Source organism: Oryza sativa, chromosome 5, assembly GCF_034140825.1.
Source record: "Oryza sativa Japonica Group chromosome 5, ASM3414082v1".
In the NCBI taxonomy this organism is placed as follows: Eukaryota; Viridiplantae; Streptophyta; class Magnoliopsida; order Poales; family Poaceae; genus Oryza; species Oryza sativa.
The window spans coordinates 7,067,246-7,081,555 of NC_089039.1; the positions used below are offsets into that span (position 1 = coordinate 7,067,246).

At 44.1% G+C, this 14,310-nt stretch overlaps 1 protein-coding gene, 1 long non-coding RNA gene and 1 other non-coding gene across 6 annotated transcripts; 2 read left to right on the plus strand and 1 right to left on the minus strand.

The window, feature by feature from the left end:
• Positions 1-1,174: 1,174 nt before the first annotated feature.
• LOC107280862 (uncharacterized) lies at positions 1,175-4,988 on the plus strand. Of its 4 annotated transcripts, none has more exons than XR_010741741.1 (5): positions 1,175-1,640; positions 1,826-2,022; positions 2,871-2,973; positions 3,413-4,674; positions 4,786-4,988. It is a non-coding gene; the product is annotated as an uncharacterized lncRNA (long non-coding RNA). The 4 variants fall into 4 exon arrangements; XR_010741742.1 differs by having other exon boundaries at positions 4,791-4,988; XR_010741740.1 differs by lacking the exon at positions 2,871-2,973.
• Positions 4,989-5,983: 995 nt separating this feature from the next.
• On the minus strand, positions 5,984-6,996 carry LOC4338105 (uncharacterized). The gene has a single exon (XM_015782801.3). It carries the CDS (start codon positions 6,901-6,903, stop codon positions 6,322-6,324), a length of 582 nt encoding a protein of 193 aa, XP_015638287.1. The 5' UTR covers positions 6,904-6,996; the 3' UTR covers positions 5,984-6,321.
• Positions 6,997-12,329: 5,333 nt separating this feature from the next.
• Positions 12,330-12,468, plus strand: LOC112939160 (small nucleolar RNA Z247). Its single transcript, XR_003242702.1, has one exon. It is a non-coding gene; the product is annotated as a small nucleolar RNA Z247 (small nucleolar RNA).
• Positions 12,469-14,310: the final 1,842 nt, after the last annotated feature.

The window sequence follows — 14,310 nt, forward strand, 5'->3', positions numbered from 1 at the left end:
GCGCCTTTCCGTCGGTCACCGCGGCGCGACCGCGCGAATGCAACTGCGACCTGCCCTGATATTTGTTGCCATTTGCTGATCCGCCGTCCGCCACCCGCAGCCAGCCTCGGCCTCTGTCCCCACCCACCGCCCGCCAGCCGCCTCGACAACGACGTGTTGACGCACGTCACACCGGCCCACCGGCACGGGTCGGCGTCGGCGTCCGACCACGACGACAGCGTCCCCCCGACGGGTCATCGGTCACCGCCATCTTGAACGCCAGCAGCGCCACCAAATCCTCCACCCGTGGCCACGGCGAAGGACGGGTAGTTGAGGTTGTACATGGACTAGGCCTTGCTCTCCGAGCAGCCGTAGCTCTTGCTCCTCGCCACGGCGGCGATCATGGTGGATGTGTAGTTGAGCGCGCAGCGTCGTGGGTGGCGCCGCCTGCTCCCGCCCTCGTGCAGCCGCAGCCGTGCTGGTGAGAAGAGAGAGAGAGGGAGAGATTGGGATAGAGAGCGGTAGGAACTGACAGGTGGGACCCACTGATTATTTTTTTAAAAAAATGCTGACTAGACTGCCACGTGGACCCAAAACCACTCCGGATTGAGTCGGAGGTGTTATTTGTCCAGTTTTAATAGTTGAGGGTGTAGAATATCTGGTTTTCAAGTTCGGGGGTGTAATTCAGTCGACCTCGATAGTTCGGGGGGTAATTCGTACTTTTTCCAAAACTTTATCTCGTCAACTATCAACTCTACTTAATTTGGATTTCTTGGGCTATTTTACATTTATTATGTCATAAAAATACTATAATTGAGATCCCAAACATAAGCATAAGACGACATTTATTAATTTTAGAATAAAAAACCTAATTAAGGGTCCGGATGAAGTACAACATAATATTTTTAAAATTTATTAATTTGAAATATCAGATTTATTAAACCAAGTTAATAGTACACTTATACTCCAAACTGACTACAATTTGGTATATATCAATTTTAAATTTAAATTATACTACATAATCTATATCTATATCTGTACTAATATAAAAAGGAAAAGGAGAAGTTGTCCCCCTACAATCCTACTACCCAAATCAATCTGGTATAATCACCATCGTCCATCTACATCCACATCACCTTGATCGCTAATCCTACCGTCCACCGCGATTTCACCCTCTCCACCGCGCGAAGACCACGCCTCCGCGCAATTTCACCCTGTCCACCGGGCGAAGATTACGCCCTCCTCGCTCCTCTTCCTCGCGTGTACTGTTGCCGCCGCCTCACTCAACTGCTGCCGCACCGGAGCCGAGGTCGTCCCCAGCCGCCCCCGACGGCGAGGTCCTTCCTCGCCGCCGCCGCACTCCACCTACCGCAGCCTGTCCCCGACGGCGAGGTTGTGGTTCCCCCGTCCACCGGACCGCCGCGACTGCCCCCGATGGCGAGATCCTTTCCTGCCGCCGCCGCACTCCACCGCAGTCTGGAATCACCGGCGCCGAGGTGGTTCCCCTTCCACCGCACCCGTCCGGGACTGCCCCCCACAGCGCCTAGGTGGAAGTGGAATGCCTTTCCGTGCTTTCATTCCACGACTTCTTCACCGGCTTCCTCGCCGACGCCTACCTTCTGCCCGCCATCCTGAGGTCTTCCTTGATTCTCATCCACAAGGTACATCCACAATCACTTATTCTCTGTACGGTGATGATGTAATACTTTAGGACTTTCGATTCATGAGGATTGTCAGCTGGAAGAGCCATACATCTTCACTCAGTAGCTTTACTCAATCTTGTTCATGTTGCATACTTGCTTGCATATGGTTCGTCTAAATTTGTATTGATTTGTATGGTGGTCAGGTTTTGATATGCCGGTTGGGATCAGATATAATGCTTTCGTTGATATATTCTGAGATACTGAAGATGCTACGGTTATACGGCTTACTGGAATTCAGTTTGGATATTTTCTATCTACGTGATCTCAACAGTCTGCTTAGGGGCAACACAAGAGCTAGGTGGGCGATGGAACACATACTATGAATTCACTTCTGTCTGAGGTGTGTTTTGTCAATCTTCAGTACCCATGTTCCATTTTGAAAGGTCGGTGTGTTGTGGTCTGCTACATGGCTGTACGCCTGTACATATCTCAGGCAAGATGATTTTTGCACTTGTACTGGCATTTAGCACGCCAACCATAGGCAATCTCAAAACTACTCTACACCAGGGAATTTCCATCTTGTAGCTAGCTTGCTAGAGGGCAATCTTTTCCTCAAGCTCCTATCTACCAGCAAAAAGATTGCTAGCATTTATGCTTCAGATTTCTGAACAAGACTTGAATTGGATTGCTGCTTGAAAATTTCCAACTGCAAATTTCTGTTAATTTCCATAACTACAGGGTTGAATTTCCATCAATTACTTGAATCCAGGATTTAAAGACGCGCATAGCTCAGCAAGCAGTGGATTATACTAAGGTCAAGTAGGTCAACAAATTTGAATTGGTGTAGGGCTTGAAGAAGAAAAAAATAGTATTACTCTCTATTGGAACTTGAATTATTTTTTCTAATAAGTTTCTTGTCAGTGAAAAGAATTTGTGGTCAGTTACTAATTAAGAACTGATAACTGATGGGTGATTGGGTGTTCATTCTATACTGCATAGCTTTTTTTAAAAAAAATGAAGAGAATATATTTTTGTAGTTGAAGCAGTCAATTTCTACAACAACAGATTACTAGGACTTTAACCTTCTCTATCAGTGTTTTTATGCTGGTATGGACTGGTAATATCAAGAAGACTGAATGCATAACCAGCAGTTTTACATATTTTTCAATGGCAACACAAAGTACCATTTATGTTTATCACAAACACTTGTCTTCACTGAGAAGTGCCATTTATGGAGTTTGTTTGCAGTTTGTTCAATAGATTCACAACATTTCAAATATGGAGTTATTTTTCGGAACATTCAAAGAAGTACAGCTGGCTCAATTTTTGCCGCATGCTGTGAGCTCAAAATGTAAGAGGTCGCCTGGAACTTGTGCTTATTTAGTATCAAAATTTCACCTGCCGAATATGTCATCTCAATATGTTCTCCTAAAATTATTGCTTGAGTATAGTGGTGTTCCTTTTGTGAACTCACTAAGCATATTTTTTTTCAAGCTAAGAATATACAGATGAAGCATGGAAGGAGGGATGCTTTTACATTCTGGTTTGTTTTGAAGCCTTAAAGTAGTCAGCCAATGATCAGACACCTTTCATTTGAGGGCCGGAGGGAAGTTTGAGGAAAAGGCTAGATTTAGTTATGATTTTGCATGCTTCAGTATGATATGATTAACCTGATTCTTGATAGCTTGTATTTTGAAACCAAGTGTTATGTTAAATTTACATCAAATATTGGTCATTTATAAAAGCAGGTTGTCTGAAAAAATGTAAGTATGTTGGCTTTATGTATGCAGGTTGTCTCAATTTGACCTCCCTTTATAGCTTCTGCCTGATTGTGACACCTTTTTTAGCTGTACAAGTAGTGGGAAACACAAAGCAACAATGAATATGGGCGAATGGGCAAGCTGATGAGCAGACTGTGGTATTGTTTGCTTGCTGCTGCGTAGCACTCACAGACTAAGCATCTGGTGGCCTAGGGTACTATGCAGTGGTGAGGAGTGAGCCATAGCCACTTATCTGATCAACGAGCACCTGAACAGACTGTAGGTTAAGGTGATGTCCTCCTTTTCTAGATCCTCAAATAATAAATATTTTAGTGCCAAATTTGAGTCATGTTTTTTTTTACTGAAATCTATATTTTTTTTATGAAGTTGCCATGTATGATCATTTTTTTTTGTGATGGATATAGTGCGATGTTTGATTGCTGATTTGCTCCATGCATAAAGAGCTTCTAATTTAAAATAGTTTCACAAAAGAATGATCAGGTATTAACTACCAATTGCCATTTTTTTCCCTATCTTACTTGAGTGCAAAAATCAGTTTTTATTTGCTCTTTTTTCATGGCAATGCAAGAAGGAATATGAGATGTGCATTATTTGTTAATACAGATTCTATTTGGATGTGAAATATCTTTATCTCCTTGGAAATTTTGCTCTCTTATTCTGCCATTAACTTGTTAAGATTCAGAATATTATGGTCTTCTTAAATCTTGATTTGTCGGTGGCCTTGAACATCGTAGATGAGCACGGCTATCGCTATCAAGCACCATCATCTTAAAAAATAGTATTAATCTCACTTCGGTATACTTCAGTACCAAGTTCTCCATATATATTGATAAAAAAAACTAAGATGAAATTTCTCTTAAATAAAACATTGATTATGAGCATTAGGGAGATGCCAACTGATTGGTGCAAACTTTTTGTGTGGAGATGGTGCCTGCAATAAAGATGAGGCTCACAAGCTAAATTGAGCACCTTCCTTTAGGATATCGTGGTACAGAATATATGTATCACTTTTTTTTTTGCTACAGAAGGTGGAGCAGTTTTTATGTTCTTAGTTTTTGTTTATATGTATTTATAACAATTATTCTTTTCTAGATCAATTATTTGTGTAGATCAATTATTTACACCTCTTGGAAAGGAACCACCAAATACAGCATATGGGATTTTTTTTATTGCCTCATGATTTTTTGTTTATCTATGCCAACATTTACCGGCACAATTGCCTGCTTCTCCATGTGCTCCCGTGGTAGATTGGGTATCCACATCGAGAATAGGTAATTCAGAAAACATAAGACAAAATTTTACTTCAATTTAATTATACTATGTTATTTATTAATTATACTATGTTATGTTTATTCTTCTTCTTTCAATCGGTTTCTGACCAGCGAAGTTCTTATTTACGGGAAATTGTCAAGTAATCTCTATTGTGCGTGTTCCTGATCGAAGCATGTAGCGGTGCATATGTATTCAATTGTAGTACTCTCAAACAAAAATATTGAGCATTTGATGTACATCAGAATTGTACTAAGAAGAACAAAATTGTGTGCCATAATGAATCCAAGAATTTAAATTTGATCTACGTATAAAATCTAATTGTACTACCCAACAGTAATGTACTATGCAAACTACATGAAATTCAATTTTCAAAATTATTCCGTAGCTCTAGACAATCTTATTACTACCATCATTATGGTTTTTAAAATAATAAAATCTAGGTGATACTCCGCGTTTTGCTGCGGGATTCATGGATGAGTATATGTTAAATATTGTCAAAATGATGAAAGTTGAAATGTTAAGAAAATAATGTGAGGAAGATGATTTGACATATACTTGTTGATCTCTATAATATAATATTATAGATGATGTGTCATACTTGTATGAGATTTTAATAGGCTAGAATAGTAATTGCTAGTGAGTGAAGATGTGGCATGCTTGCATGGAATTTTAAATGATCTAAAATAGTAATTGCTAGTGGGTGATGATGTGGCATACTTGCATGTTGAGTTTTAGCTTCTAATAATTGTTAGTGAGTACCAACTATATAAAAGTATAGATGTTCTCCCTTGCAGTTTGGCAAGTTTAATTTAAGCAATTTGCCCGATTTAATTCATATTGATTTTTACGTGCATTGTACGTGCACGATAACTAGTAATAATAATAAAAGTTATAGTTGACAATCTGGAATTTATTAGCTCCAAATTTCAGAATTATTAGATCATAACATAAGTATTGTTGAGACTCTAGATTTCGTACGAAATTATCAAATCATGGGAATACTAAATTTGAGATTTCAAACCGAGTACCATTCGCTTCTGCCTAGTATATTAGTAAGAAATATTTAAATCTTCCAGCTTGTATGATAGACAAACAAATACACACGGGCTTACATTGTTCGTGCTTAGTTTTTTTAGAGGAGATGTATCGATCAGTAAGCACTAAGAGCACCCGCAATGGTAAAGTAAGTTGCTCTCTATAACATATGTACATCTCAGCAATAGACTATATTAATAGTAAACCTCCTTAATAGTATGTCTACATGGGTATCGATCTATTGCCTCGTTTTATCTATAGACTATCTCCAAGTTAGTAGATAGTTTTGCTCTCTCTCTCTTCATTTAATATCTTCCAAGTAGGAAGATATGCTGACATGAATCTCTTGTAGAGAGCATATAGATAACTATTGTGGATGCCCTAAGCACACTCATAATTATACAAGTTAAATAAAGATAAGAACGCGCCATCCATCGATTTGTGGAGGAAGCACGTTGCACCAAGCTCACACACCATTATTGCAATATATAGGTGGTGTTTGGTTGGAGGGATTAAAGTGGGGCTAAACTTTAGTCCCTCTCACAAAAATATAAGTCCCTATGTAGCCCCTCTCTCCCAAACACCCCCATAGCATTTCCTTTCTTTCTTAATTAGCTCTTGTTACCACCTGGACCTACCCTTCTCCCACCAGAAGCTGAGCGCTTCTTCTTCTTACTCATTGTCTTGTTTGTTTTGTGTTCGTCGTCATTATTATCGTCGTCATCGTCGTCGTTGTCATCACCATCGATGTCATGGTTAGAGTCAGAATCATGATCCGAATCTGAGCCGCGATCAAAGTCCGAATCATGATCTGAGTCCGAGTCATGATCATGATCAGAGTCTGAATCGTGGTCCGAATCGGAGTCATCAACAGAGTCCCAATCACTGCCATCATCGTCATCATTATCTAATTTCTTGATCTCTATACCTCGGTGATGCTCAGCATCTTGGCCTGATCCTCTACCGACGTCAAGCTCGCCGTCTCGCCGATCACCGGCTTGGACGGCCTTGCTGGCTGCCTTCTCCTCGCCTTCGTCTTGCTTCACCGGCGAACTTCTCTTTTCCTCCATGGTGGCGCCATGGCTTACCTGGCTAATTGGCTGCTGCACGGTTGTCAACGGGTCATCTGAGGCAGCGGATGAAATGACGGCGAGGAGGAAGAAGACGGCTAGGCAAATGGCGGCGCGCGCCATGTGCACGGTGAGGTCGCCGGCGAGCTTTCTCGCTCCGATGACCGAGCGGGCTATGTGTAATGAGCTGTGAGAACAATGTTGGGAGAGCAAGGTATTTATAGTGGGTGGCCTGGCCTATATCTGTTTACATAATGCAATATATTTCTTTACTAGAAGGGGGACGCACACACATTGATCAATACTCCCTCCGTTTCAAAATGTTTGACGCCGTTGACTTTTAGCACATATTTGACCATTCGTCTTATTCAAAAAAAAATTGTAAAATATGTAAAACTATATGTGTACATGAAAGTATATTTAACAATGAATCAAATGAGATGAAAAGAATAAATAATTACTTAAATTTTTGAATAAGACGAATGGTCAAACACGACTAAAAAGTCAACGGTGTCAAACATTTTGAAACGGAGGGAGTATTACACAGGCAACACCACACTTATACAGCTTGCGAATGCATCCCCTCTCACATGTTTAAAAAGACGGAAACCAACGGTACATCCATAATCTCGCTAAATTTCGATTGACAGTTCATTTACGTGTACATAATATTCGTAGACACCAGGATTTGAACTCTGAAATTAATCATGTACCCACGACTCCATCACCACTCCACCGGTGCTTCCCCATAATGCAATGTAATTTAATCGAGCCTCTCCATGTCCAAGACGTGTATGCTGCCATCTTCATCAGTGATCTAATATCATTGTAGCATATTATTATTATTATTTACCTTCTTCTCCCAGGCGTGCTATTTCAAAAATTATCTTAATTCGAGGTGTGTGACTTTCTCTAATGGAAGCTGAGTCGATCTGCCGGTACATATATTATGTCGTGCTTATTTTTTTTGCTTAGGTAGTGCCTCAGTGCGCTGAGCCAACGAACTGCAACAAACGTTGTTGCAAAGTGTGTGGCATATGCCTCCATTTTGCACTAGCGCGGCAAGTAAACTTTTGTCAAACTAAATGCATGCATTACTGGATTCTGAAATTGTTTATGCTGTTCATCACGAGATGTTGTTTCGGTGATTGTTCACGACTAACAACAAAGATCAATCAACAAGTTGCTAATAACTGTGTGATACTGTTGACGAAAAAAAATCGAACACACCGTCCTGGGAGATCTGCTTAGCTCCTGTGCAGATCCAAATATTGACGAGATTCGAGCGTACCAGTCAGTTTGATCCTGCAACTGACAAGATATGCAAATAGTAGATCGAAATAGCCGATCGGCTGACAAGCCGATGGAGTAGTTCCAGCCGATGCCGATAATAGCCGATGCCGATACCAGCCGATAGCGATAGGGTTTAAGCAATCGGCTATATGTCCAATGTAGATAATGATATAAAGGCAATTGGCTGACGACGATGTAATAAAATAACAATATAATCCAGTATAAACCAATCAGCAAATAATGATATGATAAATAAGCATCGATTCGAAGGTCAAAACACACATCGGCTGGAGGTCTGATGTCATGAAATCCACAAGATTAGATTAAACACTGAAGCCTTTGTTGTCATCGGCTAAATCCAACTTATATGTATATGCAATCCTTATGAGCCGATGCAACGTCCAGATAACTCACCAGCTGAAACCCCGATGAAACCCTTATTGGCAATCAAGAAGCAGGCTAGAGATTATGGTTCTAAGCACGACTTAGTAGATCAAACTTAACTGATGCAGCACTAAGTATGAAAAGAAACATAATATCTAGACAATCAAGTCGTTGACTGAGTTTTCAGGGTGGTAGATGTCTAAGCTAATCTAATCTAGCAACGCGATTTAGCCGATGCCTGCAGAAACCCTAAAACGAGAAGCAGCCGATAGAGCTAAATTGATATGCTAAGACTAGATTAACAGAGATATATGATAAATAGGTAGACAAGTATATCATCCAAACCAGATCAATCCAAGAGGTCGAATGTACTGATGCAGCCTTGAACATGCCGACGTAAACGATATAATTGCCTGGGCCGGCGGAACATTGGACTTATCCCTTCGCCGGAGATCGAAGACGATGCAGCCCCGCGTCGGGTGCCAAGTTCCGCCGGAACGTAAAAACAAAAGTAGAAATAAAAAGGGTGGCGATGCGCCGAATTGTATTGATCGTGGAGATAGATTACATAGACCCCGGGTGTACATATTTATACCCATGGGTTGATACAAGTCCTTGTCGGACAAGAAAGAAACCTTCCTAAAGATAAAAGGAAAAGATAAAGTCCTTATAGGACACTAAACACACTTTCCTAAAGATAAAAGGAAACTAACATACTATTCCTAATTAATAGATACAACTGCCTTCTTCGGACTCGATCCTTACGTGGCAATCATCATGAAGCACGTCAACTCAATCCGACAATGATTCCAATATCATCTTGCCGGAATCAGCTACATCGGCTTGTCTTGTCCGATTCGGTAACTGCCGATGCACACTGTAGCCGATGCGGTTCCGAAGCCGATTCATACCCTGTTTCCGTTATCGATTTCCTCCCAAATCCGCTTCGGCCTTAACTCCAAATCCGATGCATGATTTATCAAATTTCATCATTAACAGATACTGGACATTTGTAATTGCATTTGGCATGATTATGGGAGCAGAGGGGGGGTACCCATCTGATGTACTACCTCCGTTTCCAAATTTTTTATGTTGGTTAGTTCAATTTGAGCTAACCAACGTGAAAACTAAAAAAGGAGGGAATATTTGAGATGGAGATTATATATAGCAGGCACTACATAAATGTACTTTGAATGGCTCTGAGACCAGAGCAGAGGTGTCAAGCTGTGTTACCATTGTCGGACGGTAAACAGTAACGGCTGATGACACTTGTGATTTATGAAGGTAATTATGACTAAACCAAGAACCAAGTTATACTTTGCACATTTGAGACAAGGACCATGCATTTTCTAGAATAACTACTAATATTAAACGGTTGGCTAGCTTAAATTATAAAGAGTGGAGATTTTCTTAGCAAAAGTACAGTAGTTGAGTCTGGTATTGGCTCTTAAGCAATACACGCCATCTAAAGATTATCCCCTGGCAACTGTGAGAACTAAGAAAGGCTAATTCTTTGGTCATCCTAGTTGCCTAGGACTAGGAGCATTGGAAGCACTCACTACTACGAAATCGATTTTTCCATTCAGTCAAAAAGGGTTTTTCCGTGCGGAGGTCTTGCCTGTCTGCACCCAGGTGTCTACGAAAATAAATATTTTCACGTGTGGACGGCCCAACCGCACGAAAAAATCTATATTCCTGTACGGTCGGGTTAAGTGGACCGCACGGGATAATTGGATTTTCGCATGCGGTCATGTTATGTCGCCCACAAGGAAAAATAAAATTCTAGAAAAAAAATAAAAATTCAAAAAAGGAAACCCTAGAATCCAGCGGCGGCGGCGCGGATCCGGCCGGCACGCGTGCGTGCGGAGCCAGCCGCTCCGCTCCCAGCCGCCGTTGCCTTCTCGTCGTCATCGGTAGGGGCGGCGTGGATCCGGCCAGCACGCTTGCGCGCAGGGCCGGCAGCGCCGCTCCCGGCCAACATTGCCTCCCAGTTGTCATCGGTCGGGGCGATGCGGATCTGGCCGGTGTGCGCGCGGGGCCGGCGGCACCACTCCCGGCCACCTCTTTGTCGTCATCGTCGCTCGAGGCCACCACTTGTAGGCGGGCCTCACGCGAAAATCGATTTTCGCGTGCGGGCCTCTTAAGGGTCCGCACGTGAAAATAGGAGTCTGATTTTTGCGTATGCACGCAAAAACGGTCTGTGTGCGAAAATGGGAGCTCCTTGTCCAGGAAAATTGTTTTTTTAGTAGTAACTACAACGCGACATCCTTTTCATTTTTTTTGTCCCTGATATAAATCAAGTTTTAAGGGCAGTTAGAGATGATGCCTTGTGGTGTGCAGTGTGCTGTATGCATGGGCTAAACACACCTTCTGGAGTTAGGGCCTGTTTGGTTGCTACCCTGAGGAAAACTTGCTTGACCTGAGACAAGCCTGAGTTATTTTACCCTCTGTTTGGTTGCCACCCTCAGCCCCTTTTCCACTTGCCTGGCCTGATGAAACCTGGCATGTCATTAGCCTGAGTCAGGCGACCCATTTTGGTCACCTGAGCTCGAGGCGTAGCATCACTCGAGGATTACCAGCCTAATCTCTTGCGAAGTCCCATGCTCAGCTAGCGCTGCACGAAGCCAAAGCCACCGCCATCGGTATCGTTGCCATCGGCCGCTATCGCGGGAAGCCCCTCTCCTGGCCACCGTCGCGCGAAGCCCCCGCCGTCGACCGCCGTCGCGAGAAGCTCTTGTCCTGGCCACCGTCGCGCAAAGCCCCCCGCCGCCAGCTGCAGTCGCGCGAAGCCCCCGCCGTCAGCCGCCGTCGCGGGAAGCCCCTGTCCTGGCTGCCGTCGCGCAAAGCCCCTGCCGCCGGCCGCCGTCGCGCGAAGCCCCCGCCTCCGGCCGTCGCCCGTCGTGCGGAGCCATCGCCAGGTCCAACGGAAGCTGGCGTGCGGTATAGTGCGATCTCTCACCTTCTCGCATGAAGCAGCCCCTGTCATCTATCTAGCTGGATCTACCGTCTTACCAAGATGGCTGCCTCCATTTGTTTCGTTAATTGATTTGATTTGCATGCGACTGGGAATTGAAAGTTTAATTTGCGAGTTATTGGATTTGGGTGTTAGATAATGTGGTTTCTGTTAAGTCTTCTGTTGAGATAGATAGATAAGGATAGAAGATATAGATAAGATAGTTTTTCTGTTTCTGTTCTTGTTGTAACTACACACGCTATTATCTTGAGATAATGCGTGATTCTCTCACTTGTAAACACCATGCCAGGGGTGATTCCTGCGCCTATATTAACACGTACATGAACCTGGAGGAAGGGTATCACTTCAACTCACATGGTATCAGAGCCTTCTCCCTCCACCCGAATCCTTCCTCCACCAATCTTTAGATTAGATGGCATCATCCTCTTCCACCGTTGCATCTGTCCTTAATGGACAGGCTGTTTCTGAGAAACTCACGAAGAGCAATTTCGTTCTCTAGAAGGCGCAGATCCTTGCGGCTTTGTGCGGCGCGCAGATGGCAGGCTCCCTAGATGGGAGCACGAAAGCGCCAGATGCAACCATCACCATCACCAAGGATGATGGAAAGACCACCAAGAAGGTGGCAAATCCTGCTCTCCCGCTGTGGAGGGCTCAGGAGCAGCAAGTTCTGAGCTACTTGCTATCGTCTCTGTCCCGTGAGGTGCTGACTCAAGTTGCTACCTTCACAAAGGCGACGGAGGTGTGGGAGGCAATTGAAAACCTCTTTGCGTCGCAGTCCCGCGCTAGGATCATCAACATCCGAATGGCGCTCTCGTCCACCAAGAAGGGAACACGCACTATTGCGGAATATGTTGGTAAGATGAAATCGTTAGCAGATGACATGTCCTCTGCAAGGAAGCCTCTTGATGATGAGGAGCTTGTGTCTTACATCTTCGCCGGCCTTGACTTCGACTACAACTCGGTGGTGTCTTCCATCGCTGGCCGAGCCGACTCCATCACCATGAGCGAGGCCTATGCACTGCTAGTTGGCTTTGAAAGTCGGCTAGAACTTCTTCAAGGCTCTTCATCTGCCTTGGCCAATTCTGTGTCGCGAGGAGGGCGCGGCGGTGGCCGGGGTCAAGGCGGAAACCCTGGACGTGGCGGCTTTGGACGTGGACGCGGCGACGGCAAGCCAAGGCCGACATGCCAGCTGTGCGGCAAGATCGGCCACACCGTCATCAAGTGCTGGAAATGCTTCGATCACTCCTTCACTGGAGAAGAGAAGAACGCCAACGTTGCTGCATCAAGCTCCTACAGCGTTGACACCAACTGGTACGTCGACAGCAGCGCCACCGACCACATCACCGGCGAGATGGAAAAGCTGGCGGTGAAGGACAAGTACACCAGCAATGAGCAAGTCCACACGGCTAGTGGAACAGGTATGGACATCAATTATGTTGGTCATTCTACTATTCGCACCCCAAAACGTGACCTATTTCTCAAAAATATCCTTCATGTGCCAAGTGCATATAAAAGTCTCATATCCGCTCATTGCTTTACTAGAGATAATAGAGCTTTCATAGAGCTTCACCCATATTTCTTCTTGGTTAAGGATCAGGTCACGAGGACGCCGCTTCTTCGAGGCAAGTGTGAGTGCGGCCTCTACCCTCTGCCAACTGACAAGTTGTCCAGCGCATCACATAAGCAGGCCTATGGTGTTGTCAAACCATCGTTGTCCCGGTGGCATAGTCGTTTAGGGCATCCATCTCTTCCTATTGTTGATCGAGTCATTAGCAAGAATAATCTACCGGTAACTAGGGATTCTAGTCAGGAGTCTGTGTGTGATGCTTGCCAGAGAGGCAAGAATCATCAATTACCCTATTCCAAGTCTTTTAGTGTGTCCTCCAAACCTTTGCAACTTATTTTTTCCGATGTATGGGGCCCTGCACCAAGTTCAGTTGGCAATAAAGTTTATTATGTTAGCTTCCTCGATGACTTTAGTAAGTTTACATGGATTTACTTACTCAAGCACAAATCTGAAGTTTTTGAGCGATTTCGCGATTTCCAGAACCTTGTTGAACACCTCCTCAACAGGAAAATTAAGGCCATGCAAACCGATTGGGGAGGGGAATACCAGCACTTAAATACCTTCTTCCAGCGCATTGGCATTGAGCACCATGTCTCCTGCCCCTATGCGCATCAACAAAACGGTTCTGCCGAGCGCAAACACCGCCATATTGTTTGAAGTTGGCCTTTCCCTGCTAGCCCATGCGTCCATGCCTCTCAAGTTTTGGGATGAAGCTTTCACCACTGCTGTTTATCTCATTAATAGAACCCCGTTAAAAGTAATCAATCTCCCTCCGGATTACTCTCTTGTTCGTACTTTTGGCTGCGCCTGCTGGCCTAACCTCCGGCCGTACAATGCTCGCAAGCTAGCTTTCTGCTCCCAACAGTGTGTCTTCCTAGGCTATAGTACTCTCCACAAAGGTTTTAAATGCCTAGACATATCTGCCGGGCGAGTTTATATCTCAAGGGATGTTGTGTTTGATGAGTCATCTTTTCCCTTTGCTAAACTCCACTCCAATGCGGGCGCCTGTCTCCGTTCAGAAGTTCTCTTGCTGCCACCACATTTGCTTCCACCATCATCATTGCTTGATCCAGGGGGCAATATAGTACATGATCAACCTATGATTGATGATCCTAACCACACTAATCACACTAATCAGGATACTGAGCATGCTGCAGGACAAAATACTGAAAACAACGGAGAAAACAGCGATGAAAATGATGCAGGAACGGCGGCAGATGATCATGTTTTCGTGCAATCGGACGACCACGGCTCCATGCAAGGTTCCGGCGGACACCACACCGGTGCTGATCCCGACGCAAGCATGCAGGCG